The sequence below is a fragment of the Cyrtonyx montezumae genome, unplaced genomic scaffold (genome assembly GCF_038088225.1).
Source record: "Cyrtonyx montezumae isolate F1298 unplaced genomic scaffold, pur_monq_1.0 scaffold_13, whole genome shotgun sequence".
In the NCBI taxonomy this organism is placed as follows: Eukaryota; Metazoa; Chordata; class Aves; order Galliformes; family Odontophoridae; genus Cyrtonyx; species Cyrtonyx montezumae.
Genome location: NW_027071859.1, coordinates 33,372,908 through 33,400,551, shown reverse-complemented (window position 1 = coordinate 33,400,551; position 27,644 = coordinate 33,372,908). Strand labels below are relative to the sequence as shown.

Below are 27,644 nucleotides of genomic sequence, written 5' to 3'. Positions count from 1 at the left end.
AATGGCCTACACATTGATGGGGTTAAAAATAGGGGTAGGAGATAACTCTATATATGTATGGTGTTTTCTCCCCCTGCATGCACGCTGCGTGCACAGTGACATTACAAGATGGTCACTTCCAGAGGGAGTGAGAAGAAACTGCCCTCAAATATTGTGCAAGAAGTTCTTGGAAGGTGGACTTTAAACTCTTTTCAGTCCTTTTAAAAGTCTCAGCAGATACACCACTTCCCCAGTCTGCAGTCATGAGATTCAGTAAGATAGCTTGCAAAGAAAGGGGAGAAACAGTTTTGTAACGGAGATCCAAGGAAAAGCCAACAGCTGGCAAAAGCTGCTGCTCCCCCTGTGGGTACCAATGGGTCTTGATCTTTCTCAGGGCATCAGACAGCAACACATCCCTCAGGTTTTGCAGCCCGTTTCCTTTGCCAGAAGTTGAGTGAGAATTGATCAGTAGAACTGAGCAGAAGCAAAGATCTTTTTTGTCCCAAGCAAGGCTGCAAGGCAATTAGATGTATACTGATTTTTTTGTTCAGGATTACAGTATCCAAAAGCCAATTTATTTTACCAGAAGAGAAAAAAAAAAAAAAAAAAAAGAGATATGCAGTTTTAGTATTCTCACAGAAAAATAATTTTAGTAAAGAAAGAAAAAGGAAGCAGCAGAGACTTTAGAAACAGCTTGTAGAGTGGAACTCTAACTTACAAACTAGTCCAGTTCTTTCCCAGCAGTCTTTCAACACTATGAATGCCCTTTTCCTCTTCCAGACTTCCAAGACCCACTCCAAGTCACTTGACATATTGCTGCTTAACTGGAACCAAGCACAGGAACAGCTGAAGCTCAGGCTTTCAGGCTTTTACTGTATTAGAAGGCTTTTGTTCGGGAGAATCTTTGAATAGCATACATTCCAACATCTTAATCTTCAATTTAAAGCTACGAAGGCTGGGGGCATGTACTGAAAGATTTCTGCTGGTGTGTGTTGGAATCCCGGGTTATTTTGCATCTGAATGGAATAAAAGAAAGTTTCACTGTCTCTTTGGCAGCTGTCCAGGAATCCTCTGGAGAGATTGTAGTGGTCCCATGTTGCACTGTGAAGGGACTCCCGCTTTTCCTCAGCGAAAGCCCTACAGAGGGCTGGCTCTGTGGGGCTCAGTCTGGGACTGGCAAGCCTTGCAAGGGCATGAGGCAGCTTGCACAGCACAGATACAGATTAAGGTCTTGGCCTCGCAGATGCATCTTTGATTGACCGGTAATAACGTCAGTGAATTACAGTTCCTGTCCCACTGGCGGCAGACTGGGTGGCTGGTGGTTTTGGTAACTTTGCAAGGCTCCAGCAGTCAGCCAGGAGCCATCCGGTACGCTGCCAACGCAGCCACTTTTGGCAGCAGAACTAAAGGCAGGAGAACTTTTCCTAGGTGGTAAAATTAGTTACTCTAAGTTCTTGAAAAGCTCAGCTTATGGAATTGATCCGAGTATTGAAACTTTTTCCGTTGCGTCCATTCGAAATGCATGGAAGGCACAGGAATTTTCTGCTCTTGACTGTGGTAATCAGTTTTAACTAATGTGGGCTGTAGCAGAGGAAACTATCAGTTCAGGTCATTGTGGAGGTCAGACTCCTCTTATTAACAGAGTTTTCCGTCGAAGAGACTTGGTCCAAGACATGTCAGCAAGTCTTTATACTAGAGAACTGTTTAATAACCAAGATACAGCTGTTACTGAATGTATTTCTCTTTTTCCATTCTCTCTCCCTTTTCCATTCTCAGTTATCTATAGACAACTATCTATAGGCAAATTACTGTAGACAAATTAATTTGGCCCTGCGTGGAGCCAGAAGTTGGACTCAATGATCCTCATGGGTCCCTTCCAACTCAAGATATTTTATAATTCTGTGATTCTACCATTAAGTATAACAGCCACCAAATGGAATAGGTGACTAATATAAATTGGTTATAAGAATAATGGCTTAGCAGTGATCAAACACACTGAGGAATAGGAGACACAGCTATGTTTCATGTCTTTGAACAGCCTCCTCTTCCCTATTACAACGATGGAGTCAGTTGTCTTTATTTTCTGGTGCCATGTCACTAGCACAAGGCTGCAAGGTTTAAGGGTATTTATAGATCAAAGCCAAAAGCCAAACACATTTACAGCTTGTTTTATTTTCTACTGCTGAATTTAAGAGTTGCCCTTTAAAGGAAGACATCTAGGGTTGTTAATTTAATGCTAGACTCATCCAGTTTATTACTGACAATTGTTCGCTAATGTGACTTCGTTTCTAGTGGAGAAGCAAGCTCTGTGAGGAAATTAAAAAAACAAACAAACACTGAAATGGAGTCAGTCTCAGGGATGAAAGAGATTAGGAAGAGCTTAACACAAACATCGCTGCAGCATCCAGCTCCTTTATATTCTGCACGACTGACTATAATGCATAAAACATGCCGGCAAGCATTTACCTCGTTCTCTGTTGAATCGGGAGCAAAGGTCCTGTTTCCTTACAAACGATCTCCATAAATCTGTGTTGCCTCAACTCTCAGTTCCCCCTTTTTGAAGAGGATCAGGTCCCTGATCCAGTTCATAGCAGCACAGCACATAGCTGGGTGAAAGTAAAAGAAGAGGGTGGGGAGTACAATACAGTTTTACCGTGAGACACTTTGTTCTGTGAAAACTTGGCATTACTAGAAGATAATGCTAATGTCAGTTTAGCAGGAGAGGGTACTCATCACTGGATTCAGACGTCACCTGATTCAGAAAGTGAATGGGACAGATCTGTTTTCAATATGTAGCTCCAAGTCCAAAGTAACTTTCTCGTTTTAATGAAGAAACCTTCATTTTGTGAAAATGGGGAGAGTCTGTGCTAAGAGTTATGCCCCAAACAGTCCTACCTTTCTTGCTCCCTTGCAGTGCCTCAAAGAGCATAGCCACCTGAGTTTCAGTGCTGGCTCAGCTAGTGCTGTGTCCCTAAGCTTTGCTGGTGCTGGGAATGTTTCAAGCCGCTTCGGTGGCTTGATGTGCCTGAGACATGTGCACCCTGGCTCTTTTGGGTTACTGAGTTTGCAGTCCTCAGAGGTTCTCCGACACTTTCCTTTGCTAGAGTATCAGGTGAGCAGTACAGATTATTTCTAATACATATCTTGCACTCATTTGTGTAAGCATAAAGACTGTAAAGTAATTTCAGCCATACAATGCCTTAAATATGCTGTGAGACAGTGCCCAAAAGTAAGAGTGCTCCTTTTTTAGCAAGGTAAACAAGAACTGAGAGAACACTGTTTTTGAGATTGTGTTTGCTCAAAATCATCTGAATTATGATTTGGTTCCACTGACAAATAAACTAGTGAAAAGACACAACGAAGCATTATAATTTCATGTGCCAATGCCTTTCCAGTGTTGCACCTTCCTCTTCCTCAGATACAAAAATTACACAGGGCTCTTTTCCTGTGTATTACATTTCATAGTTAAATTAGACTTAAAGTGAAATTGGCATCATGCTCGTGCTCACAACCACATCCTTCCAAGCAAGAAAGTGGTGGGATCCAGGTGGTCTGCCAAGTCTGACTGTGATGACGCAGAGAAGAGAGGATCCTGTCTATCGTGTCCTCACCTCATCTCCTAGGTTAAAAGCCAGCTTAAAGAGAAAGGGAATGAAGCATAAGCAGAGCAGTACTGCATTTACATACAAGTATGACAGGCACAATCTAAAAACGCTTCTCTTTGAATTAATGTACAGTGAGCATCTGCTGAATACCGTCAGGCTAAGCTCTGAATTCAGAAAAGATGGCTAAGAAGACATTCTAGCTAGCTGACCTGAGTTAACAAGCACTGGCTTAATTCCTCTGTGCAGCCAGTGAAAGTAGCAAGTCAGGAAAAGCAAGCATTTGGCTGCCAGAAATATTAGACCTTAGAGGAAAACCTTCAAGAAACACTGCTCAGGGCTATTTAAAGCTATGTCTGTAAACAAAGACTTGTGTAGATCATTTATGAACTCAGCCTGGGAACATAAAACAATACGTCACTTGTGGAACAATATTTTTGGAGTCCACTCCCTCGCCTTTTTTCTCACAGCAGTCAGCTGTAAAAGTTTCATATAACTAAATGCTCTAGTCAGGCCCCCTTTCAAAGGACTCAACTCCTCTTATTACAATGATCATTATTTTCAAAGTCTGGTAATTTCCTTCCTATGTAGGAAGAAATTCTTTGTGGTACAATAATATACAGAAGGTAATTTTCCTCAGAAGATAGGAAAGTATACGTTCTTATAGAGACCATTATTGCTGTTAGAAATACCCTTCATAAATGTAAAATGAGATGTAACACAGAAAGTCATTGAATGGCTGGGAACCTCATCATACAGTGAGGCTCTTCAGGTAGAAGTATGACAGCGGTAAACAAGTTTTCTGGGCGAGTCAAAATAGTTCAGATGCTAGCCTCAGAGTTAGACCACTCTTTTCCAAAACCTAATATTTACAATACTTGACAAGTAAGGAAAAAAGAAGCAAAACAAACAGACAAAAACAGAAAAATCAAGAACCGTTGTGGTATACCAAAGGCAGCACAGGGAAGGGACTGCACCTTTAGTGGCTAAAAGCAGTGGTACCCAGGTCTGTGCAACTAATCTGGCATCAGCAGTCTGAGGTCACAAGAAATTGCAAGAGAAGAAAGGAGTGGAGCTTTGGACAGCAGTAGTCCTTTTACAGCAAACTGATAATGCTTGTGGCTTTTGAAAACTGATTAGAGGGAAGAATGTCATAAAAGAAAAAATAATGAAAAATTATGTTGCTCAGATACCTCAATGTGTAGGACTTTTCTCTCATCACTCAGGAAGTTGAAGTCTTAGGGTAAGCATAACAGAAGTGTGCAGCTACACACTGAAAGAGTCCAAGAATGTGAAACAAAAGCAAGATGCAGTAACAAGCACGAGGCAGATGTGCTCTTAAGAGAAGCCAAAACAAAGTGCTAGGGACAGGTTTAATAAAGACCAAGATAAACAGATGATCAGCTAGGAAAACTGCCAAGATTTGGGCAGGCCATGTCACAGATAGGGTGCAGCAGTTCTATTCACTCTTCTACTTGGAATTAGCTTATTTGCTTTTATTAATCAGGCTGTTTATCTGACTCTACATTTGCTCACAGTCCAAAGAAAGCTCAGTTGACACGCTATCTGCTAGTCACATCTGGATCCACAGCTAGAGAGGAGACATGAGTTTCTTTACTCCAACCACGTTTCTTTTGATGTTGTTGGCTCATTCTTCCTTATAGTGGTTGTCCTTTATCCAGTCAATGCTGTCATTTCCAAAGGCCCAGCTCTTCTCTACATACCCCCAAAACACCCACGTAATGTCTCTGTTAGCCAGCATTAATGCCACTTGCTCCAGCACTTGCACTTCTCACAGTCAGTTACTTGATACACTTTGTGCTGAATCACTGAAGTTTCTTCACTCAATCTGTATTTTAATAAGCAGCAAACATACTGTTGCTAACTAAACACAGCAAAAGAAACCACACCAGTAACCTAAATCACAACTACCCTTTTATGTATGAGAGATTGGTACATGTATGCATGGACAAAGTGTGCTCATTCTGTGGTTTGTTGCCCAGGAAGCTCTGCTGTCATTAACTGCCTGACACGCACAGAGAGCGTGCACTCATGTTGCAGACAGTGCTCACATCATTAGTTCATTTCACACTTCATTTCCCCCTGTGAAGCATTTAGAAGTTTTACAGTCTGCATATCCTCCTTTAAAGATACTGCAGATCTCTTCTGCAGGCCTTTGAGGAGCTAATGAGCAAGATGTCTCTAGTTTATTAATTAGCTGCTTATCAGCCACACTCTACAGCTCCCTCCTGGTTCAGCTGCTCAGCTCCAGTAATTAGACAACCCACGTTTCAGTCTTTCACAGCACTGCTACCGACAGAAAGTTTCACTGGTCCAGGACAGAAAACCTATGGTATTTCTGGGAATTTTAGACATATCTTGAATGACTAATAGAGATACCCTGCTTTCTGTATTATTCATTGCTGCTGCTACAACAGTTGATAATGTAAAACATGTGCAGTGCTCAGGAGAAGTTGCAGAACCCTTCTAGAAAATCTTGTGTGTTCTGTTATGAATAATATTCATTTAAAAAACTGACAAAAAATAAATAAATCCAACCAACTGGAACAATAAGTTAATGCACAATACAGGTGTTTCAAAATTACATCCAAAGAGGGTGGATGGGATGCTTCTTCTTGCATTTTTAATAAAGTACTTGCTTTTTCTTTTTTGTCTGTCAGCTGTCATTCTGACTTCTCTTTATTCTTAACATAATAGAGGCCAGTTCCAGACATGTCCTATCTCATTCTACCTAGGTAACAGATTATTATGCAATAATCTACCAGAACAGAGTATGGAATCTAGTTTATTGAAGAAGCATGGGTTGGGTCACCTTGTATAATGTAATACAAAAAGTTAGCAGATTCAGCTAGCAAACTTTCATGGAAATTAATTGATACTTTCTCAGCGTGGATTATCACTTCATTACTTAATATAGTGGTGATTATTTTTCTCTAAATATATTTTTTTCTAATAAAAATTCCAAACACGCTCATGTAATTCAGTGAACTGCAATGAATTTATTTTTCAGCCTCACCTACTTGAAGTGCAGTTTACTTATGGCTGTGACTCTCACTGACACTGCCTTCTGCTTCTTCTGGGATGTCGTTTGGTTCAAATGTCATTCTGAATGGAAGAATAAAATCTGCTTGTCCCGGGGACAGGTCAGAAAATGTCACATCAATATACCTCTGAAAAGCTTGTCTTGTTGCTTGTATTTCAGTTTCCAGGTTGTCCTTCCAAGCTCTCATCTTTTCCAGTTTTTGTTGAAGGGTCTTTACCTGGTCTTCAGCTTCTTTCAGCGTAGTCATCACTTTTTCCAGTTGATCAAGATGTACAGTTTCCAATTCTTTTCTCTGTTTTTCCATTTCAAGCTGATTCTCTTTTTGTTTAATACTTAGGGCAATATTCATCTCGTATTTCTGTTTGTTTAATTGCTCTATAGTCTTATGATGTAGTTCCTTGGCTAACGTGCTTTCTTCTATGAGCTTCTCTATCTGCTTTCTGTTTAAAAAAGAAGAAAATCATGCTATGGAACACCTGCTACTAAAGATTATCAAGAATAAAAATATTTATCTGTTCCAATAACTTTTCTTATTCAACTACAAATACACGTGAAATCAAGATTTACGTAGGACTTCTGTAACAAAACAGAGTAATTAAAGAAGGCCACATATGACACAGAGAAGGGTAGCTGGGTATCCAACTGCAGAAGATTCTGCTTCCTCAAGGATTTCCACTGATATTTTAATGATGATCATTTCCACACTGACACAGCAGGCCATTTCCAGCACATCCACCAGCCAAATCAGAAAAGCACTTAGGAGCACCTGTACTGCGTGGCCGCCTCGTTCAGTGCCATCTCCCTCTCCTGATTCCTGGCTTTGGCCACCGCTTCCATCTTCTCCTTGTGGCACTCCTGCAGGGCACACCAGAGCTTGTGAGCCATGCGCTGCTCTGTGGCTTCAATCTCTCTCCTTTGCACCTCCTCCATGTACGCCTTCATCTCTGCCTCTGCCTTCCTCACTGCTTCCTAAGCAACGTTAAAAGTAGATGTGAGCAGCAGTAACTGTTTACTGTTCAGTCATCTTTAGGCAAAATCCAGGAGAACAACAACTTTCAGGAAAACATTATGGGGTAATTACAATGATTTGTTGTCAGGTTGTAGGTTAAGAGTGGACAGAGCTTAGTCAGCAGCTCAGGACTGTGGTGTAACAGAGGGAACTGTTATCATCAGCTGGGAACTTCATATGGGGGTATTCACAGTAACTAACAGACTGTAATACATACACCTCAAATAAAATTTTTGGAGCTGTTTTTAAAATGTAACTAAAATTTTGGTATCTTTATGGCCATCTGATGCCAATTTGGGCAGTGAAAACTGCTGTTTTAATATTATGCCGTGCACAAGTAGCATGTCCTCTGCTTCCATGCAGCTCTTCTCACCACATCAGGCCCATTGGATGTCTTCCTAACACCTTACTCTGTATTACTTAGAGATTCTCTGCATTTTTCATCACTGGTAAACAAGGTGCTAACCTAATATTGTCCTTAAAAGCATCACTCTACATCATCCTTGTTTTATGCTTAAGACACTAAACATTCCCTGATGCACTTTCTTCACAAGCTCACATGGTTGGTGACGTGGCTCAGAGTGAGATGAAAGCTGGTTCTTTGCTATGCTCGTCAGCAAGATACTGCTTGGTTTGGTAAATAAAGGTGTGACAAGACTATTCTTAGGTGGTCTGGATGGACATACATACACGTGGAATCTCAGACAACTCAACCTAGAACACTGCACATCCATTGCTGTCTATACACCATGTCAAGTCCCTGCCAAATCCAAGTATCCAGGAAAGCAGATCAGCGCACCTAACTCTCCGCCCAAACATCTATGATGCTTTGCCCCATTCACATATTTGTGAATACTAGTTGTTAGACTACTGCTGAGAACTGCTACAAGAAGCCCAGCTAAAGCCATTGCTGCAGAAAGACAACCCTCAGCTGAAGGCAGTGGTCCTGTGCAGATATCCTACACATCAAAGAGCTTCTGTTGTTCATTCAGCGAGATGCATTGTTGGCTGCCACTGTTTGCTTAGACAGACGTTGAGTAAATGTATTGCCATCACCTCTCCAAGCTACAACCAGCTAGCTCACATGTAAAATGAACTGCAAGACAAACTACTGAATGTGAAACACACTGCCATCACCTCAGTTACATCTGCCTTTTCTTCCGTTTCAGCTGTAGAATTCTTTCTCTGCTCCCAAGTCACTCGAGCCAATTTTTCCCATGCAAATAATACGTGTTCAAACCCTGAGCACTGAGTTCTACAAAGAGGTATAATAGGCTTATGGTATGTAATTGAATGGTTACACACAAGGAACTGAGCTTATGCCAACTATTGTCAGCAGATGCTACGACAGCAAAAGACAGAGCTTCCTTGGAAAGGAGCTCCACAAAGTCAAGTGAGCTCTGCCAGAAACATGAGACCACTGTAAACCTCACTGCTTTTCCTCTTGAAATGCCAAACACAGTGCTGTGACAGCCTGCAGTACTAACAGCCAGCTATTTAGAACCTTGTATGCAACAAAACACCCAAGCAAACACTCTGGCAGCTCCCTGTGGGCATCCCATCAGCTGATGGAAGGCATTGCCAGCAGTACACAGCCTGGTAACACAGAGCAGGGACTAGGGAACTCTGCTGTTTTCTTCTCTCGTCATACATATCTCTGGGTCTTCTCCCAGGCATCCAAACAGCCATGTAAAGTGTGTGCTAAATGTGTATAGAAATACAAAGCTGCAGTTGGCATGCTTAATTAAGAAACACACACATGCTGGAGATTTTTCCTTCTCTGCTGCATCATTTAGACTCCAGATTCAGTAAATCAGATAAATACATTTCCAGCTTTGATGAACACAAGACTTCAAAAGAGATTTAAAGTTAAACCTGTGTTTAACTGACCTTAAGAAGTGCACCTAATCAGCTTAAGTGGCTGGCTCAAGGAGGGCCTTACAGCCAACGTCCAACAAGGTCCACAAACTTGATTCAATTAAAAAAAAAGTGAAATGTGCTGAAAGCAAACTAGAAATCCAGCTAGCTGAGTGCTGGAGTTCACATCTCAAATGAAAGAAGGTCCTGGTTATCTCAAACATAAGAAAAAAATGCACATTTTAAACACACACAGAGTCTAGGATGTCAAAAAGATAATTTGATCATATTTCCTACGTAAAGAAAGCAAACTATTCCATACCTTTATTTCCTTTTTGAGTTTCAGTGTAAGGTCTTTTACAAACATACTGTGGTTAGCAGATGCCTCTCTGAGAGCTTTATTCACTGCATCTTCTTTGTTCTTTTCAGCCTTTAAAACAAATCATTATACAAATGTAGCTGTTCATGCTCTATTAACATCCTATTAAGATAAAGCAGATAGTTTTGTATTTTCTATTTAAAAAATCAGGGGAAATTAATTTAAACTATATGGTAAAATGCATTTTGCCCCCTTTGGTAATTTAATCACAGCAATTCCTGTTAATACAATACAACAGCACTGAGCTGTGACAATACTACTATCTATATACATTTAACATAAAGGGCAGCTTCGGAATCTTACACGTCACCACGGGGAACAGCTTTACTAACCAATAACTCTTGTGTGTTCTAGAGGCCATTTTCTGGCCAGAGGTAAAATTTGTTGTTGGTTCAAAGTAGTCTTTGTTGAGATCAGAAACTGGAAATACATGCACACAGAAATAAGCGCACTCAAAAATCTGAACAAAGAACAAGGGGAAATTAGTAACAGCTCTGCTGCCATAACCTCCAAGTTCTTTATTAATTATTCCAAAGAATCATCATCATTAAAATGGCAGTAGTGTAATTTAGTTTACCTGAGACCAAAGCTCAGCTTTCATTTTTTCAATGCACTCTTGCATCTCTGCTTCCTTTCTTTCACGCTCCTCTTGTTGAATGCTTGCTCCAATCTCTGTACAACCAACAAAAGGGGATCACACACAGCAAACAACCAGAATGCTGAAAATTCTGCCTTCTCCCTTTACTGTTTTTTTTTTTTTGGGTCTACAGCTAAGTTAAACATTAAAAGGCTAAAACCCATGCAGTTTAATTTCACATACATTTACATGTAGGTAAACGTACGATAGCTTATGTGATTCCACAAATGTAATAATACAAGCTGGGCTTTAAAAAAGGGCCTTATAGAATTAGTATAGAGTCCTGGGTCATAACTGAAGAATAATTAAATCCTCTTACTGGAGGTGCAAATTTTAACACTCCAAAGCTGAGGAAGATGCTCAGACACCTTCATGCTGCTCTTGCAGCACATAGGAAATAATGTCCTGGTGGACGGTTTTTTAGGTATTTGGAACAGAGCGCACACATACAAAAAAGCCTCCTTCTCCTTTGGGGCTGCTGGACCCAAGAAAAGCCCTGAGCAGTGATGCAGGAGCACAGCTAAACCCCTCTGGAAAGAAGGAATGGAGCAGCAAGAAGTGAGCCACACTGCTGTGCTGAGCACTTTGGCAGCACAATGGGACATCTGAGGTGCTGGCACCACCATCTCCTCACGGTGATGAATGGAAGATGACAGCCCTGCTCATTCATTTCAAAGGTCAGCCTTCAGCACCAAGGATGCCCAGAAGAAAAGATGCTGAAGAGAGAGGCGGATAAAGTTGACTTCTTGCAATGCAAAACAGCACTCAAAAAGGGGACTTCAGATCCTCCCCCTTTCCTACTCAGTGTCTTGTCTAAACATTACCTTGGATCCCACTCTCCATGCTAGGCAGGGCTGAAGAGTCACATATTATTACCCCAAGTGATTAAGAAAACAAAAAAAGGACCAGAGGATTCAAGCTTTCAAACAGCCAGAGCAGGGGAGAACCTCCTTCTTTCACTACAGTCGTTCCCATCCACTTTATAGGTGGGCAAGAGTCCTTTCATGGTGAAAACATGAAGTACATGGAAAAGGAGTCTAGGAGTCTACAGATTTAAATCAGCAAAATAAACATAAGTCCAACCATGTGGAAATCTCAATGAGAAACATGTGCCCTAGCTGTGTAGCTTTTCTCCACTTCATTATACTAAGCAGTAATGAGAAACTAACTTAAAAAGACTTGCTATAGCTTTCTGGATGTGTTTTATGTTGAATGGGTCAACGCAAGGTACAGGCCTTGCCTCCTGAGACATACCCAGCATTCACCCATCCCTCAGCACACTGATAATCTTCTGCTCATTTAAAATCGAAACCAAACACACTCCCTATTGCAACATGTTAATTAAAATTCACAATGTGATTTCTACAAAACTTTATACCAGTGATCAGAAACCTCTATGATAATTAGGCATAGCTTATGAAGATGCTTCAGACTCGCGTTAGATCCTCACACACAGGAATGCGACCATATGTTTTCCTTCATCTTTGAGTTTACAATTCTGCTGTGCCAGAAAAATCAACCCTCAGCTCCAGAGAGTGTTCCTACCAGCACACTGTATCATTCTTTGGAGCAGTTTGTCAGCTGTTCAGCTCATTCCTACAGTTAACATAGCGATCATGCTTTTTTTTTTTTTAACTTGTGTTCAAGTTTAAGTTGTGCTATGTGTAACGCAGACCTAACATTGAGATTTCAGATGATAACTGCTAAAATAGCAGATGAAAGACTCTTTTTGTTCATAATCCAACCAATATCAATGGAAAAATTGGTTTTGACTGAAATAAGGTTTGAACTCAGCTCAAGTGATGGTCAACAGGCAGGCTTGGGTATGAAAAGGCAGGATTCAGTCTATGGCATTCTAGCTGTAAAAGACAAATGAGGGAATGATCTTTGCAAATGTCAGCCAAGTGAGCGTTACAAAACATTTGCTAAGTCTTACAACTAATTCTGTTTCACACTTCATTGCACACAAATCTGAGTGCCTTCACGCACCACAGGACAGCTGACCCTGCCTCCCTCTGAATATGCACAATTTAAGTGTAATCAGAAGGTCACTGCAGTTTTCTTACCAGGACAGACCTCAAGTCTTAGACAGAGAAGCACTTCGGCTTTTCCTAATTCTCAGAGCGTGAGACAAGGATTTCAGAAACAAACTCACCCAGTATATCACGATGAGTGTAATACCGTGTTCTGAAGGGCACATACTCCCGGATCCGATCAAAAGTAGCATCAGAAGGTGGTGGTGGTATTATTTTGGAACATACAGCACAGCAAACAAAGGAATCCAAATCTGTGCTTCTAATCATTGTGGTGTGCTAGTACTTTTCTGCAGTACGGTTACTGAGCTGTCAGAACTCTACTCTGGATCAATCTCATGCCTGCAGGCCAACTCCTTATTGTTCCCACAAAACAAACTAACGAACATGCAAGCCGGGAAAGAGTGGGAAACCACTGAACAATCTTTTACCAAGTTATCCAAAACATTTGCCTTCAGATTGAGATTCACATGCTGCCAGCTCAGTAACAGAGGATGCAGGCAGGTGAGGGAGGTTTGAGTGAAGCGACCCCTTCCAGCCCCGGTACAGCCCCCCACATAGCAACTGTTACCAGGTGGGACTCTGAGCTCACATTGCTTGCCTGGTAACAGCTCAGCAACAGTGCAGCAGGCTTGGGCTTTGAAGTGCAGTTTTTTGTTGCTGGATGTCAAAAATTCCCATTCAAACCTTGTACTCTAAGGAGATTTTAGGAGCAGAACAATACAGTCTGAATCATAGCATTTTGTTGCTGCTCTTGGTAAAGATGGGAAAGTCAGTGCAGAAGATATGGGACAGGCAAGGAGCTGAAAAAGCCTCTGCCTGGGAGATCATTTTGACTCAGTCCGTGTCAAGTCAGCCATCATCCATTGTAAATATTTGTTACAATACTGAAAATGAAATAGAGGGAAATGGGACAAAAGAGACTGTCTTGGTGTCATCTGCTTATCCTTCAGGTGCACAAAAGGAGCAATGCTTTCAAGTGTGAACAAATTTTACTACTAATGCTAATACTAATACTCCTTGGGTATTTTTTTTTTTTTTTGCTTAAATCCCAATTCACACATCACTGTGTATGAATCAGGTAACTAAAATGGCAAATGCCAGTATCAGTACTACAGTGACCATTAATTCGGTACACTCTTCTCTGCATTTGCACTGCTTTATCTCCTATATATATATATATATATCATTTTTGTAGCATTAAGAAAATCACTCATCTCACTTAAATAAATATGGAGAAGGTACTTAAACATATTATAACTAGGAATTCTTTCACCGATCGAAAGGCAAGTCATCTCCTTACCTGCATGCTTTTGGATCTGCCCTAGGATCTTGCTGTAGGCATTTTAAAGGCTTTCTAATGCTTTTCTATGGCTCGCTTCCTTCTCATACAGAAGGCAGCTAAATCAAGACCAGCTGAATTTAGCATACAGACTATTAGAAAACACAGACAGAAGGAAAAGCACAGGTTCAGAAGAAATGATTTAGATGGAGGTACAAAGAAATTCCACAGGTGATCCTGCTGTCCCTCAAGGTAATCCATCACCTTTTTGCTGTCTTCAATAAACATACATTTTTTTTCCTCCAGAAGCAACTCCCAGAGTAGCAAAGCTGATGCCCTTCACATGTCCTTCCTTCTTTGGCCCAATAGAAGCCACCTTGGCCAGGTGATCTTTATCAGATCTTCTCACCTTATTTTCACTTGCAGCACTGTAATAATCAACTTTCAACCCACTTTCTTTTCAGACAATGCATTATGCTGTCTAGTTTAAAAAACAGGAGGCAAATCCCTGTTTTCACTTAGTGAAAGCAAAGAGAAAATGAGCCAAACCACATGAATTTCTGAGGCATTTATCAGTCTAGACATACTATGAAGATCGCAGACAACAATTTTTAAAATTGATTTTATGTATGTACATATCTTAATTACAATTTATTTCTACAGGCATGGTATTTTATAATGGAACTTACATCCGATAAAAAGGCATGACAGAGATTTAACCATTATTTTAATGAACAGAGGAAAAACAGTAGCTTTCAGCCTTGACAAGTTCAGTGGCTGATTTGCTTATTTCCTTCCTTACACTGTCAGTCCCACTTGGAAGTTTTTCTCCTCATATGTCTGGACCCCTCACTGTCGACAGCTTCATAGAGATCCTTTTTATTCTCTACTGTTGCATGCAGGTAACCAAGGTAGGCCACGCAGAGCGTAATTGCTACAAGTCCAAATGCCATCACAGGTTTGTTCTGTCAAAAACAATCAGTATGAATTTTTAGTCAAAATATGCTTCGTCCATCACAAACATTACATTCTTCAATCTTAGCTTACAAAGTGAAGAGTGAACTATTGTGGTATCTGAAGGACTCATCATTGCTTTCCTTTAGACTGATCTAATCACAGAATCACAGAATTGTAGTGGTTGGAAGGAACCTCTAGAGATCATGGAGTCCAACCCCCTGCCAAAGCAGCTCCCTAGCCCAGGTTGCACAGGTAGGCATCTGGGTGGGTCTTGAATGTCTCCAGAGAAGGATACTCCACCACCTCTGTGCAGCTGTGCCAGTGCTCCGTCACTGCACTGTATAAAAGTTCCCACACGCATTTGTGCAGAACTTCCTATGCTTCAGTTTGTGGCTATTTCCCCTCATCCTATCGCCACACAGTCCCCAGCCTGTCCAGGTCTCGCTGAATGGCAGCACAGCCTTCTGGGGTGTCAGCCATTCCTCACAGCTCTGCATCATCAGCAGACTTGCTGAGGGTGTACTCTATCCCCTTAACAAGGTCACTAATGATGTCGAACAGGACCAGACCCAGCACTGACCCCTGAGGAACACCGCTAAGTACAGGCCTTCAGCTGGACTGTACATCACTGATCACAGCCCTCTGAGCTCTACCAGTCAGCCACTTCTCAACCCACCTCACTGTCCACTCATCTATCCAACACCTCCTCAACTTTGTTAGACAGACGCTGCAGGAGATAGGATCAAATACCTTGCTGAAATCAAGGCAGACTACTACATCCACTGCTCTCCCTCATCCGCCCAGCCAGTGTAAATAAAGGCAGAATATCATCAACCTAATTATAAAAACTAATCCCGTAGCAAAGAATATTGGACGATTATCTAAAGCACACTGCTATCCCTTATAAAAGCCTTTTTAAAGTACTTCACCGATAATGCCCACTGAATCGTGATTATTGTTTTAAAGCAAGCACGTCTCAAACAGTTTCTCTCAGCATGAGCCTCTTACGGGTGTAATGAACAGCTCCGGGTTCACAGCTCTGAACAGAGTGGTTGTTCGGGCAGCTCTCAGCCCTGCAATTCTCTCCTTGGGTGTTTCGTTTTCATTCGGAGTTTTGCTGGAAGGCATTTCGACTGATGGCGAATACGTCCTAAAACCAGAATGATAGATATATAAATATATATTTGTGTGCATCAGTTTGCAGAGAATTCACTCAGCCTTGCCCTCTCCCAACGCAGACATTTACACACGCACTGCTGACGCCATCTGGCCTGGCCGAGGCTGGGGGCGGGGCGCGCCTCAGCGATGGCGCCCCCTCGTGGCCGGAGGCCGCCGGAGCTGTGGGGGTGTGAGGAGGAGGGGGAGTGGCGGGACGCCATCTGCTTGTGGCAGCTTGTGTGCTGCGTGGGTGATTGTGTGTGGAAACCGTGGAGTAGGAAAAAAGCTGCTTCTGAGCGTTTGTTTGGGTGCTTGTGCAAGTGCAACGCTTTCAGTCACTGGCGCCTCTTACACGTGGCCACACTGAGGAGCACCTTACCAGCACTCACGCCTCTTCCCAGCAGTTCGTGCCATCCACAGCCACGCAGATAAACCTCTCTCCCCAGGGCCAGCCTGGGTGGTAGTGATATCTTCCAGGTGGTGGTAGGATGGGTTTGTGCCAGAGCACGCCTGCCACTTTGCCATCGAGACTGCTGGTGGCTCTCCATGATCCAGATCAGTGAAGAGAAAGCGAGGACCGCGTGCTGTTTGTGGTTTCCTGACTGTGGGAGTGCCTAATTTACCCTGAGTGTGAATGTTCTGACCAGGGAGGATGCTGAGAGTCTCAGACCATCGGTGCTTATAAAGTCATCTGGAATCTTTTTATAGATGGTGTTCTTTAAAGGGTAGAACTGTGAACATCTGTGGTATTTCTGAGTCCTTACAAGCCAGCCATCATCTTACTATCCGAGCAGCTCTTCTGAAAAGTAAACACGTGCACAAAAATCTTCCATTTCAAAGCGTAGGGCTGTTACCGAGATGTATTTTCCTTTTAAACAAATTCCTTTGGGATTCCACATTCAGCACTGTGCTGTGTGCTGTGACCATTCAGAACTTAGCAGCTCCTGCTTCTCGTGGGATTCCCATCCCCTCCTTGTTCGGTGGAGAACGCAACAAATCTGATAGCGTAACCCGCAGCTGCTGCTGGCATGCAGTAGCCAACCTAATGGGAACAGCATCTTTGCTGATTCACCTCACAGCTCCTGCTTATTCCAAGCGCTGCACAAAGGGAGAGCTTTGCACTGCCTTCAGAATGACAATAGGATGCCTCGAGCTACTGATAAGCTTATCCCTAGTTTAAAGACTGTGCACGGTTACAGACTGCTAGAGAAAATCTTGCTGTGTCTTCAGCACTGTGTGAGAGGCAACTTCGTATTTGTTAGGGTTTTCATACGTGAATGTGTGGCATGTAATTGCATGCCTTTGTTTTTGCTGGATTTTTACACTGTTTTTTGACACTGAATTTGTTTTGAATAGAGTTGGCAATTGGGGTTTATTTATTTGTTGACAGAAAGACCTGAAAAGGTCCAGGGAAAGGACAGTGGCTGAGGAGGGAAAGGAAAAAAATTGGAATTACATGTACATCCTCCACCTTATTCACAGTTAATGGCAAGCAGAACAGTTGTTTCACTGAGCAGAATGGCCATATGGAGGAAATAAACGCAGAAGAAGAAATGAACAGGTCTCCAGCAAGACAGAGGTGCAACTGAGACCTGTCTGTGTGTTTGCTGCTCTACTCATGAACGTCTCAAGAGTCCTTGTGCCTCTTTTCATCTGCTAGCACTCATTCGCATCCGTCTCACTGAAAGAAAGCAGAGTTTTCAGGCAGCAGCATGTATTTGCCAGGAACCTACCATTGATGATCCAAAGCAGTTTTAAGGCAGTAAATGTGTTAAAATCTGCTGAAGCAAATCTTCTGTGTTTTGTAGCATTATGTGCACGCCTTCTCAAACACTTGTTTAACAGCTTTGTCTTGAAGAGACAGAAAAATCCCCCAGCCACGCTTTGCAGCCCAGATTAAAGCAGTTGTTATTCTGCAAATACTGATCAAACTTATTCATTTGTTTGTTTGTTTGTTTGTTTATCTATCTATTTATTTATTTTGTCTGAAGTCATTGTGGAAGAGAAAATGTACTTCGACTGTACTTTCATTAACAAGTGGGCAAAATGTTTCCAGTTGGGAACAGAACAGTATGAAAACACGGAGCATCCTCTTTGGACAGAGAAAGCCAGTTTCTCCTGTAAAGGAAGAGCAAAGAAGTGTCCTCAGTGCTGGGATCTCCCTTTTGCATGCTGCTTTCTCTGACCTAGATACTGTTCAGTTTGGAGTCAGGGGAGCACAGCTCCTGGGAAGATCACTGAGATAGGAACTTCAGAGGTTTGACACAATATAATGCATGGTGAGTTGCTCTGGCTGCGCAGTCTGAGCTCTTCAGACTTCCTACACTTTTATAGTTGTATTTTATAAACACCACCACATAACAAAATGCAGCTGGGAAAACCACTGCCTAATATTTGGGTACTAGGTTGGATGGAGATAGAAATGAGAGAGAAAAGAAAGTAAAGATCGGCTCTGACATTTAACTGGTCTGATAATAACCGTGCAGTTTTTACTAATAGAACAAATGAGCTGTTGGGGATTTTTTCACCTTTTTTTCCTCATCTCTATAGGAATTATAGAATCACAGAACCATAGAATATCCCAAGTTGGAAGGGACCCAGAAGGATCATAGGGTCCCACTCCCGGCTCCACATAGGACCACTCAAAACTCAAATCCTACGTCTGAGAGCACTGAGCTCCTTGAACTCAGGCAGCTTGGGTAGTCTGTTCCATGCCCACCAACCTCTGGTAAAGAACAATTGCCTGACCCCCACCTGCCCTTCCCCTGATGCAGTGAATTCAGGCTTTCTGTTCCTGATAATAATGTTACTGAGCAGTATATCCACATCCCAGATAAAAATGAACAAATAGAATAGGTCAAAGCATCGACGCTTGTTAAGGTGCACTAGGACAGGACATGCACGCTTAACTCCATTGGTTAGTCATTAAAATAAAACTGTGGGCTTTCTGTCAAAGAGCAGACATGGTGGCACTCAAGGTTCTTAGGACATCTGTATGACTTTAGAAATGTTACCACAATTCCATGGGGGCAGTTTGGAGTTTTTCACATGGACAGAATTAAAAATAAATAAATGTAGAAACCATGCTAACAAGAGGACCCAGTATTTCTTGAAGTCCTCTTTTGCTATTTTGATGTTTCAATAATGTTAATAATTGAAGAGAGAGCATGAATTTGATGAGACTATAGCTGGTGGAGCATTTGGAATGAGAAACTAGCTGGATCCTTCAGTGAATTCTTGCAGGAATCACGTATACAAACTGCATGGGTATGCAGCATGTGCATGTGTTCACTCAGGACTGGCACAGTCACACTACTTCTTGGTTTGTAGGCACTGGGGCTGCCCATGTCCCACAGGCATCTGCCAAGATGAAAGCACAAGGTGTGCAGCCTGTGCTTCCAGGGATTACTGATGTATCATCAGTGGGTATGGACAGACACGCGGAGGATGCAGATAAAGCCTTGTGACTTTAAACAAATGCATTAGTTCCTTCGTATCTTTCTGATGATACCAGGCACGTTCAGGTTCTGGTTTGAATGGTGTGCTGGAAGGGATGATCAGGTTTCGTCATGTAGTTTATATTGCCTAGGAGACAAGCAGTTTCCATTTTCAGGGCTTCAAGCAGCAACTCCCTTTCTTGGAAGTGAACTGCTGATTGCTAATGCTACTAGAAAATGGAGGGTCAGCTGTAATCGCTCGCTGCTACACAGGTAAGTTAGAGTTTCTTGTTACAAAATACAACGCGAGGTTGTTTTTCTAATATTAAGCCTCATGGAAGCCTCCCATCTGGCAGCACGAAACACAGGGGCTCATGTTGCCCTGCTGGTAACTACCAGAAGTACAAACTTCAGAGTAGCCATTGATTACTGACTTCATTTCTATTTCTTGTTCAGGTGGAAATCTTTTGACTTTGTCGATTCACTTTTCTTAGATTTGACAGAGACCTTACAGTAGTAGCCTGAATGAAGCAGTGATACTTATTAAGGATGAAAATCATTTGCTGCAGAGAGAGTTTTTTGTCTGTGTGGGAGAGTGTGGGAGAGACGGGTGATGTATTTGGCATGAAATTGATGGAAAATTCTGCAACAGTAGGGATGGTTGCATACAGACACCACAGAGTCATTTTAGATTCTTCTGAGTTTGATTTTTCAAAATTGTATAATTTAACAAAGTAACAAAGAAAACATTAAGCTGTGTCTGCCCTCTCTTAAAAAACATCCATCTGCGGTGGAGGAGAGACCACAGCAATTAGCGGCAGGCAAAGCATCACACCCAGCAGCTGCTGGGTTGTTACGTGGTGTTTGTGGTGCACTTTTCCCAAATGAAAAACAAGCCAGGATTTTGCTTCTACTAGCTACACCAAGCATGCTTAAGGTTATGAAAACCAACTGAAGGTGTAGTCTATATGTGATATTTTCAAAAAAATGGATGTTTAGCAGCTAGGGTACTGAAGCCCAGAAAGGGAAGGGATTTGTTCCAAGCCACTCAAAGTCAGGAGTAATCCCAAACCAGCCAGATGAACCATCTCCTGTCTAGTCTTTGCTTTTCCTTCCTGGGGTCTGTAGGCAAATAAATACTTAGGCTTATGTTTTTACACACCGTGCCTATTTTAAGCACAATTTAACTGATTACAGAATTCCACATGTCATATAACTTAATGGCAGTACAAAGAGGTTTACCTGTGTATATAAGGCCATGTTTCTTGCTCTGAGGAATTAAAAGTTAATAACAGGCATGAAATAGTGAGAGCCTAATACCCTGGGTGACATGGGATAACATCACATCATGGATGTCTCTTCCTCCACAGCATGGATTTCTCTGCCTAGGTTAATGGTGTTTTTCAGGAGAAGGCTCCAGGTCTTAATACGAGAGTTCACATCAGTGAAACTCGATGCAAAGAGTCCATAGATCGCTCTTTGTTAATCTGTGGGAGAGGAACAAGCTACAGCCAGTACTTTTATGCGTGTTGTCCAGGGGCCTCCGCTTCCAATGGAAGTATCTGAACTGGGTGGGAAACCTGTGCTTGCATCAGTCTGGGGAGTGTGGGCTTTGCTGCACCGCAACCAGCAGCGGTCCAAGCAAGCATGACCAGACCACAGAGCAGCAGGGGTGTGTTTGTCAGGGCTTGTCAGAATTACATACCCTACCCAGCTTGTTTCTGAAGAGCCTTAAAAAGTGACAGGCTGCGAGACAACACACCCCCCCTGTTCATTTTATAAGAAACAGTTTATGTGAAAAAAAATTTTTTCTTCCTTTCCTCAAAGCTGATCCTTGGTGTTTTAAAACAAAAGTGCTGAGATTATGCTTTTTTAAAGTTATGTATATGTATATACATATATATTTGTATAAAAGTGAGACAATGACCTCTCAAGATTGCTACCAACTCTGCTTTTGTATATTACAATTCCCTCTGTGATTCTCTGTTTCTGTTCTCTGCTCTATCTGACACTGTTTATGGATCTTTCCCTGTCAAGAAAAGAAATGGTTAAGTATAACAAGAGAGGTATAACAAAAAACCCTGACTAGCAATGTTTGTATCAGGAAAAGAAAGTGATTTTCCATCTCACCCTGCGAGGCTAGTTCTGTTTCTCTGTACAGAAGCCACAGGTCCACAGTTCCCAGGCACACACATTTTTCCTGTTTTCTCACCCTTCCATCTCTATTTCCAGTAACACAGAACTTTTGTCCTGTAATTATTTGCCTACTTGCTCTGAGCTGCGTAGCCCCTTTGTGCCCGTAACACTTTACACACTTTCTCCAATTCTTCTGAGTAGATTTTTTTTCTTTTATATTTCCTTACATTTTTCTCCCATTTTCCTCTGTGCAGAGATACATTTTCTGCTTCTAAAGTAATTAAATTAGCAGAGTGAATTGAACATTATTCCATGCACATTACCCAACCTTCTGATTCCTCATTGAAGGATAGAAATAATTACTTTGTATGTTCAGCAACAATGGCATTACTCAAATGCTTTACCCAATAAATTTAATTCTGAGTTCTCGGAGTTGATGGAGCACTCAGATTGCTCAGCAGAATTGTGCATGTGGTTAAGAGAGCAATGCAAGTAAGTTCTGTGACTGAGGGGAACACAGGGTGCTTAAGTTCTTCTGGTCTCTTGTGTCTCACCAAGGGATGTGTGTTGGTGGCAAGGGTGTCTAAATCACATCCAGGGGATAAGTGGTGGATGAGAGGAGGAGAAAGAGGGGGCATTACCTGTGCCAGTTCTGGGCTCATGGTAGAAGCCCAGGACCTTGTTTTCACCCTCATTCCTGGTACACCAGGTAGAATGAATACAGCTGATGAAAGTTATCTCTAATACTGAGCTTTTGTCCAAGTTGAGGTATGTGTGTGAATAAAGCAGGGGGTTGAGGTAAATCTAACCTCCAAGCTAAAAAATAATATTTTTCAACATAGTCAACACCATTAGCTGTGTTTTTTTGCCAGCAATGAATAATAGATGATAATAATGCTGTGCTCATAAACATCTGCACCAGCAGAAGTGACCCACTGCCACTGTCACCACAACTGAAGTGCAACACCCACTGCCTCACTGTACTCACACCCACTGTTAGGTCTCCATAAATGTTTGGCAAGTGTCTATGAATGTCAGTGGGTGCCATTTTTTCCCTCATTGTGAAGTTCTTCATATGCACTGCTGTGTCAGAGGTCATTTTGTCAGGCTGCCCCTCTGCTGCCCTCTGCCACACAACAACAAAATGCAATGGAATACTGATGGGAAGGTTCAGCCTCTGCTGCCATACCACCAACATCTGTGCCTGACATCGACCAATGTAAGGAAGCATTACTTTTGGAGCAGCCCTCATAAAATATATATTATATTTAATGTATGTAAGCAACATAACTTATTTTAATTGTTAATATTTTTTATTAAAGCAGTGCAAAATAGAGAAAAAAGACTTGATCAGATTTTTGAGTCGAATGTCTAATTACAACTCTATATATTCAGTTTGAAAAATGTATTTATGTTGACCGAAAATAGAGCTGCAAGACTGATGTTTTTCCCTTTTACCAAACAGGTTCTCCTCCACCCCTTCTGTTGCTGTCTTTCTTAAACCTTTGACTCTTTTTGCTGTCAGCCTGAACACTGCACATTACCTTGATACAAAATGGTGTCATCTGTGTTTTCCACAGTATTTGATTTCTTTAGCTAGCGTCCCTTCTTGACACTCTGATTCACCTGCATGAAATGAACCTCTGAAAGCTCTGAGTGGATGCAAGGATTTGGCTCATATTTTTTTCTCTTTTGTCTTTACTTTAGCTAGAATGTAATTTTGCTGGATTACTGTGTCCCGACACTGTGCTTGTCATCCTATTCCACATGTTGACATTTCTAGAAGCATTCCCAAACTGCATACCACTGTCATCTTTTTCCCTTGCTGCTCAGTTATGTGCTTGAATTATCTTTTCTTTGTCATTCTTAGCTCTCACCTTGCTCTGAATGTCTCAAAAGCCATAAAATGTCTTCTCTAGCCTCAGGCAGCTTAACCTCTCTTCTCATCAGTTTGCACTTGTGCTGCTTCATGAAGTCAGTTATTTCTCATTCCCCCATTAACTAACTCCTTATCTTTGAAGTCTACTTGATTATTTAGACAACTGATCCCTTCCATATGTTCCTTTCACTGTGTCAGTGGATTAATTGTATCACCAATGGAAATTAAAGCATCAATAAACATCTGCAATCTTCTATGGCAACAGTGGTGCGTAAAGCAAAACACAGCCTTTTAGAGGTAAGTTTGAGCACCTTTGAACAGAGTGACCATGCTGGTTACAACACAAACACCATGAAACAAAGCACTGCGGCCCCTGAGGCTTGTGGATGAAAATTGTTCTAGGTTTCTTGACACTGAGCCAAACATTTAAGAGCATATGTCTGACAGAATATCAGCCAACTGTTATTCCTCTGCGAGTTCTTTTTACCTACAGCATAAAGTAGTTGTTTAGTGTGAGAACATGTTTTGTCAACATCTTTCTCTTTGCAAACCAGGGATGTATTCATTCCTATGGCCTACCTCAGCTCCTTGAGCACGCTGCCCTTCACTCTTGGTCGTCTTCCATGTTGCTTATCGAGACGACAGAGGAAACCACCACAACCAGAGACTTTACAGAAGTCCAGGTGAGGTACATGGTGGACTGCTGTGCGCTTACCTCATCAGTCTTATTCTGAAAACTGGATTTGAAGCAGTTTTTATTGTTCTCTTTTATAAACTGTACAATGGATCTTGTGAAACACAGTGTGAGACCATGTCCTCATGCTGTCGGCTGCTATATGTCCGAACCCACCAAGAGGATGACCTTCCTCTTTTCTGGTAGCAACTTCATGCTTGTGCATTGTATTAAATTTAAGTGGACTGAGTTATCTCATTTGCAAATACTCCATGAAGCGTCACCTGAAGAGGTACATCAAAAAACATCAAGGTTCAGCAAGTGATGGCCACAGATTGGGAACTGTTGGTCACAAGAGAGAAGCAGCTGCAGAGCCAGCCCACAACAGCTCTCCATCCCTGCTGCTGAATGTACAGGGGGGTCATGAGAAACGCAGCACACTGAATTGAAAGAAGGTCAGAGAACACCTTCCTGTTACGTGTGCTGGTTTGGATGACTTGCTCTGCTCTCATCAGTCCTTACAGAACTGAAGGGACAGTTACATGGGAAGAACTGTCCATCTGTTACTTCCTTTCTCCCATTACTTCAGCAGAAAATTCATGATGATTGTCATATTCTGCATTATCTACATCTGTTCATGTTGAAACAAAAGCTGTAGAGGCATGAAAATTCCATGAAGTTTTAATATATACACAAATGTTAATGATAAATCATACCAAAACAATTCCTCAAACAGCTGCATTTGGAAATTACACAGAATTGCTTTGGTACAAGCAAAAAGAGGCTTTTTGTATCCAGAGCTGGAAGAACATGGAATTAAGACACTGAGCAGTAATGGGATGTACAGCATTTGCCAGGTAGGTAGATCTGATTCGTGTTCAGACAGCGACCACAAGGGCTGGCACACAACAGCCAACTCCAAGTGAGCTGGATAGTCCCAGACCCATTCCAGCAGCCTAACAGGAAACATTTCAGAAGAGAAAAAAAGAGGGAAACACACCTAGCCAAGCCCATGGTGATACAGACCAGCTTGCCTAGCTATGTGTGGATTTCCTCTTGTACTAACAAAGTAAGAAAGAACGACCTATCCCCCATAACATTTCAGAACATCTCTTGAATGCTATGCACTGCTGCTCTTTGTTGTGGATGCAACACAGGCTGACAGGAAAGGGATAGACGTTTGTATTCTGTTGAACTTAAAGCTCGGAGATGACAGAAACCAATGCCTACAAAGACTTACTTCAGGGAAATGTTCTCCTTCCTTCCCTGTGATCAAAGACCTGTTGTCAGTGCTGAGTCTGAGCAAAACACACCCTTTAGAGAAAGGGTTGCCTGCAGTGAGTGGGGCTGTCTGAATGCTGATTTCACAGTTTGTGCTGGGATAAGAGGAGGAAATGGTACCAAAATCACGTTAAACTATTTTTTCATCCCCCCCAAAAAACCCAGCTGAGGTCACAAAGCATTACTATGAGGAGTACTGGAGTGGCAGCTATGGAATTAACCTTGAAAAAGCCCTGACTCACTGGCAGCAAATAGCCAAGTGGTTTTACATCATTTGCTGCAGTATTAGAGGAGCATTTAGCAGAGCTAATAAAGAGGAAAAGAGCATCACAGATGGCAGCTGTGCCAGATTTTACTTAACGAGAAAACAGAAACCTGTCTGCTTTCAGCACCCTTGCTCTGTGTCCAGCATTTGTTCTCGGGCTCCTTCCCTTCCAGCCTTTTCCCACCTGTGTGTTCCTTCCTGCTCCAGCCCTCCTCACTCCCCCCTCCATCTCCAAAGTCATTCATGCTTCCATTTTTGGTTCGAGTGGGTTTGTAGGCTCGAGTCCTAAACTAATGTATTCAACTTCACGTCACCCAAACGGACAAAATGGCAGCATTTTCAATTCAAATGCTCTATTTTTTCATTTCCAAAGGCTAAAAGCACTGCATCCTTAAACACATAGCAACTGGTACAAACCTGACCTGAGCCCTCTCTGTAATGGAAAAAAACTGTATAATCGCTCAGCACACATTCATACAAATACATTTACCTCGTTTGTATTTTAAAACATCTCTGCAAACATTAAAAAGGTCCAAAGCTTATGTAAATCTTAGTGTCCTTTAAAACCCAGCTAATCTTCTCACCTTCTGAGAAATGAAGCTGGAAAAATAAACGCCATGGAAGAGAAATACTTCCCTGCCTGCTGATGGCTTTCCCCTCACCCCTCGCCTCCCGTACCCTGCCCCTCCCTCCATGCTGAGGCTCCAGCCAGAGCCAGACCGGGCCCAGCAGAGGGGAAGCAGGAGCTGCGAGATCCCGGGAACTGGAAGAAGAGAGGCAGGTAGGCAGGAGGAAAGTGGGAACAGAAGAGCGGGGCCTGGATGCTGCTGGGACACCCCGAGGGCTGGGGAGGTGCCACCAGCTCCCGAGTCCTATCCCATGGGCAGGAGTGGGTCATGGGCTTGCAGCTGTTGTCAGAGCAGCATGTAGGAAGGTATCACACATTGCTTGCGGTGAAATACCCAAATGCAAGTACCAAAGAACTTTTGCAGGCGGCTTTACCAAACTACACCACCCTCTGCACCCTGTGACATCTTAAAATGAACTCTCCCTTCAGCCCCTTATTTAAAGCATATGTGTTTTTAAGGAAAAACACCACACTGGTTTACCCGTTGACCAGGCCATCAGTATCCATCTAACAGGGAATGTGCCACCAGGGGCAGGGACTACACTGCTTCTCAAAAATGTGGACTGATTGGGATGGTAATGATAGAATATTAAAAATGTCATTCTCAGTAATTCAGATCATGCACTCAGATTAGAATTAGAAATGATGTTCTGGATGTGTATGACACTGAATTTTGCTTTTGCTTTTTGATGGCATCCCACTGTGTACCTAAATGCTTTATGCTATCCTCAGTCTAAAGAGGGCAAATGCTGCAGTTACTGGGAATGTTTCTGTTGGACAGTGTTTTACGTAACACAAAAAGGGATGAATGGATCTTCCAAAAGTGATCACCTGAGTGGTGTGTGGACATCCCCTTACCCTCGGGTACATCTGAGGACAGCTCCAGTGCAGCTCCCAAGATGGTCCCCTTCCTCCCCTCCCCTGCAGATCCCCTTCCCCGAACATGGCATTTTCACCAAGAGAAAAAGCTGCCTGGATGCCTACCTGTGCAACCTATTGCAGGAACCCTTCAGCAGTGGGGTCGGACTCGATGATCTCCTGAGGTCCTTTCCAACCCCTGCAATTCTGTGAAAAAGCAGCACCTGTTCTACTTTTACCATTTTCAGATCGAACCTTTGATTTGCTAACCTGGCAGCGTTGGGTCACTCAAGAGAGATGAAGTTTACATAAGCAAATGGACTGTGTTCAGAAGAAAGCACGTGCTTTGTATAAAGGCATACAGCTCAGCACTGGAGAGCAAACTGTGAGCTATTCCCAAGGCTGAAATGCTGCTGCCTTCTTGCTTTTTCATACATAATCTTCACTCTCAAAAGCAGTCCCTTCGTTCTGCTGTAAGAGCCTGCCCTCTGAACTGATCTTCAGGACACCTGTCAGAGACTCCACGTGAA

At 42.3% G+C, this 27,644-nt stretch overlaps 2 protein-coding genes across 2 annotated transcripts; both read right to left on the bottom strand.

The window, feature by feature from the left end:
- Positions 1 to 6,050: 6,050 nt before the first annotated feature.
- CUNH6orf163 (chromosome unknown C6orf163 homolog) lies at positions 6,051 to 13,196 on the bottom strand. The gene is made up of 5 exons (XM_065730980.1): positions 12,683 to 13,196; positions 10,468 to 10,562; positions 9,834 to 9,941; positions 7,412 to 7,614; positions 6,051 to 7,085 (listed from the first exon to the last, which is right to left on the bottom strand). The coding sequence occupies exons 1-5, from the start codon at positions 12,828 to 12,830 to the stop codon at positions 6,635 to 6,637; spliced, it is 1,005 nt and encodes a 334-aa protein (XP_065587052.1). The 5' UTR covers positions 12,831 to 13,196; the 3' UTR covers positions 6,051 to 6,634.
- An 868-nt stretch (positions 13,197 to 14,064) lies between these two features.
- On the bottom strand, positions 14,065 to 15,939 carry SMIM8 (small integral membrane protein 8). Its single transcript, XM_065731154.1, has 2 exons — positions 15,808 to 15,939; positions 14,065 to 14,807 (listed from the first exon to the last, which is right to left on the bottom strand). Exons 1-2 carry the CDS (start codon positions 15,925 to 15,927, stop codon positions 14,649 to 14,651), a joined length of 279 nt encoding a protein of 92 aa, XP_065587226.1. The 5' UTR covers positions 15,928 to 15,939; the 3' UTR covers positions 14,065 to 14,648.
- Between the last annotated feature and the right edge of the window lie 11,705 nt (positions 15,940 to 27,644).

Bases quoted from the DNA above. Each gene is read 5' to 3' on its own strand.
- CUNH6orf163 (XM_065730980.1), bottom strand. From the start codon at position 12,830: ATGATTAGAAGCACAGATTTGGATTCCTTTGTTTGCTGTGCTGTATGT. The intron at 9,942-10,467 runs GTAAACTAAATT...TTTGTTTTAAAG, and splicing joins AAGCTGAGCTTTGGTCTCAG to GCTGAAAAGAACAAAGAAGA. The intron at 7,086-7,411 runs GTGCTCCTAAGT...TTTTTTAAACAG, and splicing joins GAGGCGGCCACGCAGTACAG to AAAGCAGATAGAGAAGCTCA.
- SMIM8 (XM_065731154.1), bottom strand. From the start codon at position 15,927: ATGCCTTCCAGCAAAACTCCGAATGAAAACGAAACACCCAAGGAGAGA. The intron at 14,808-15,807 runs GTAAGAGGCTCA...TGTTTTTGACAG, and splicing joins CGGAGCTGTTCATTACACCC to AACAAACCTGTGATGGCATT.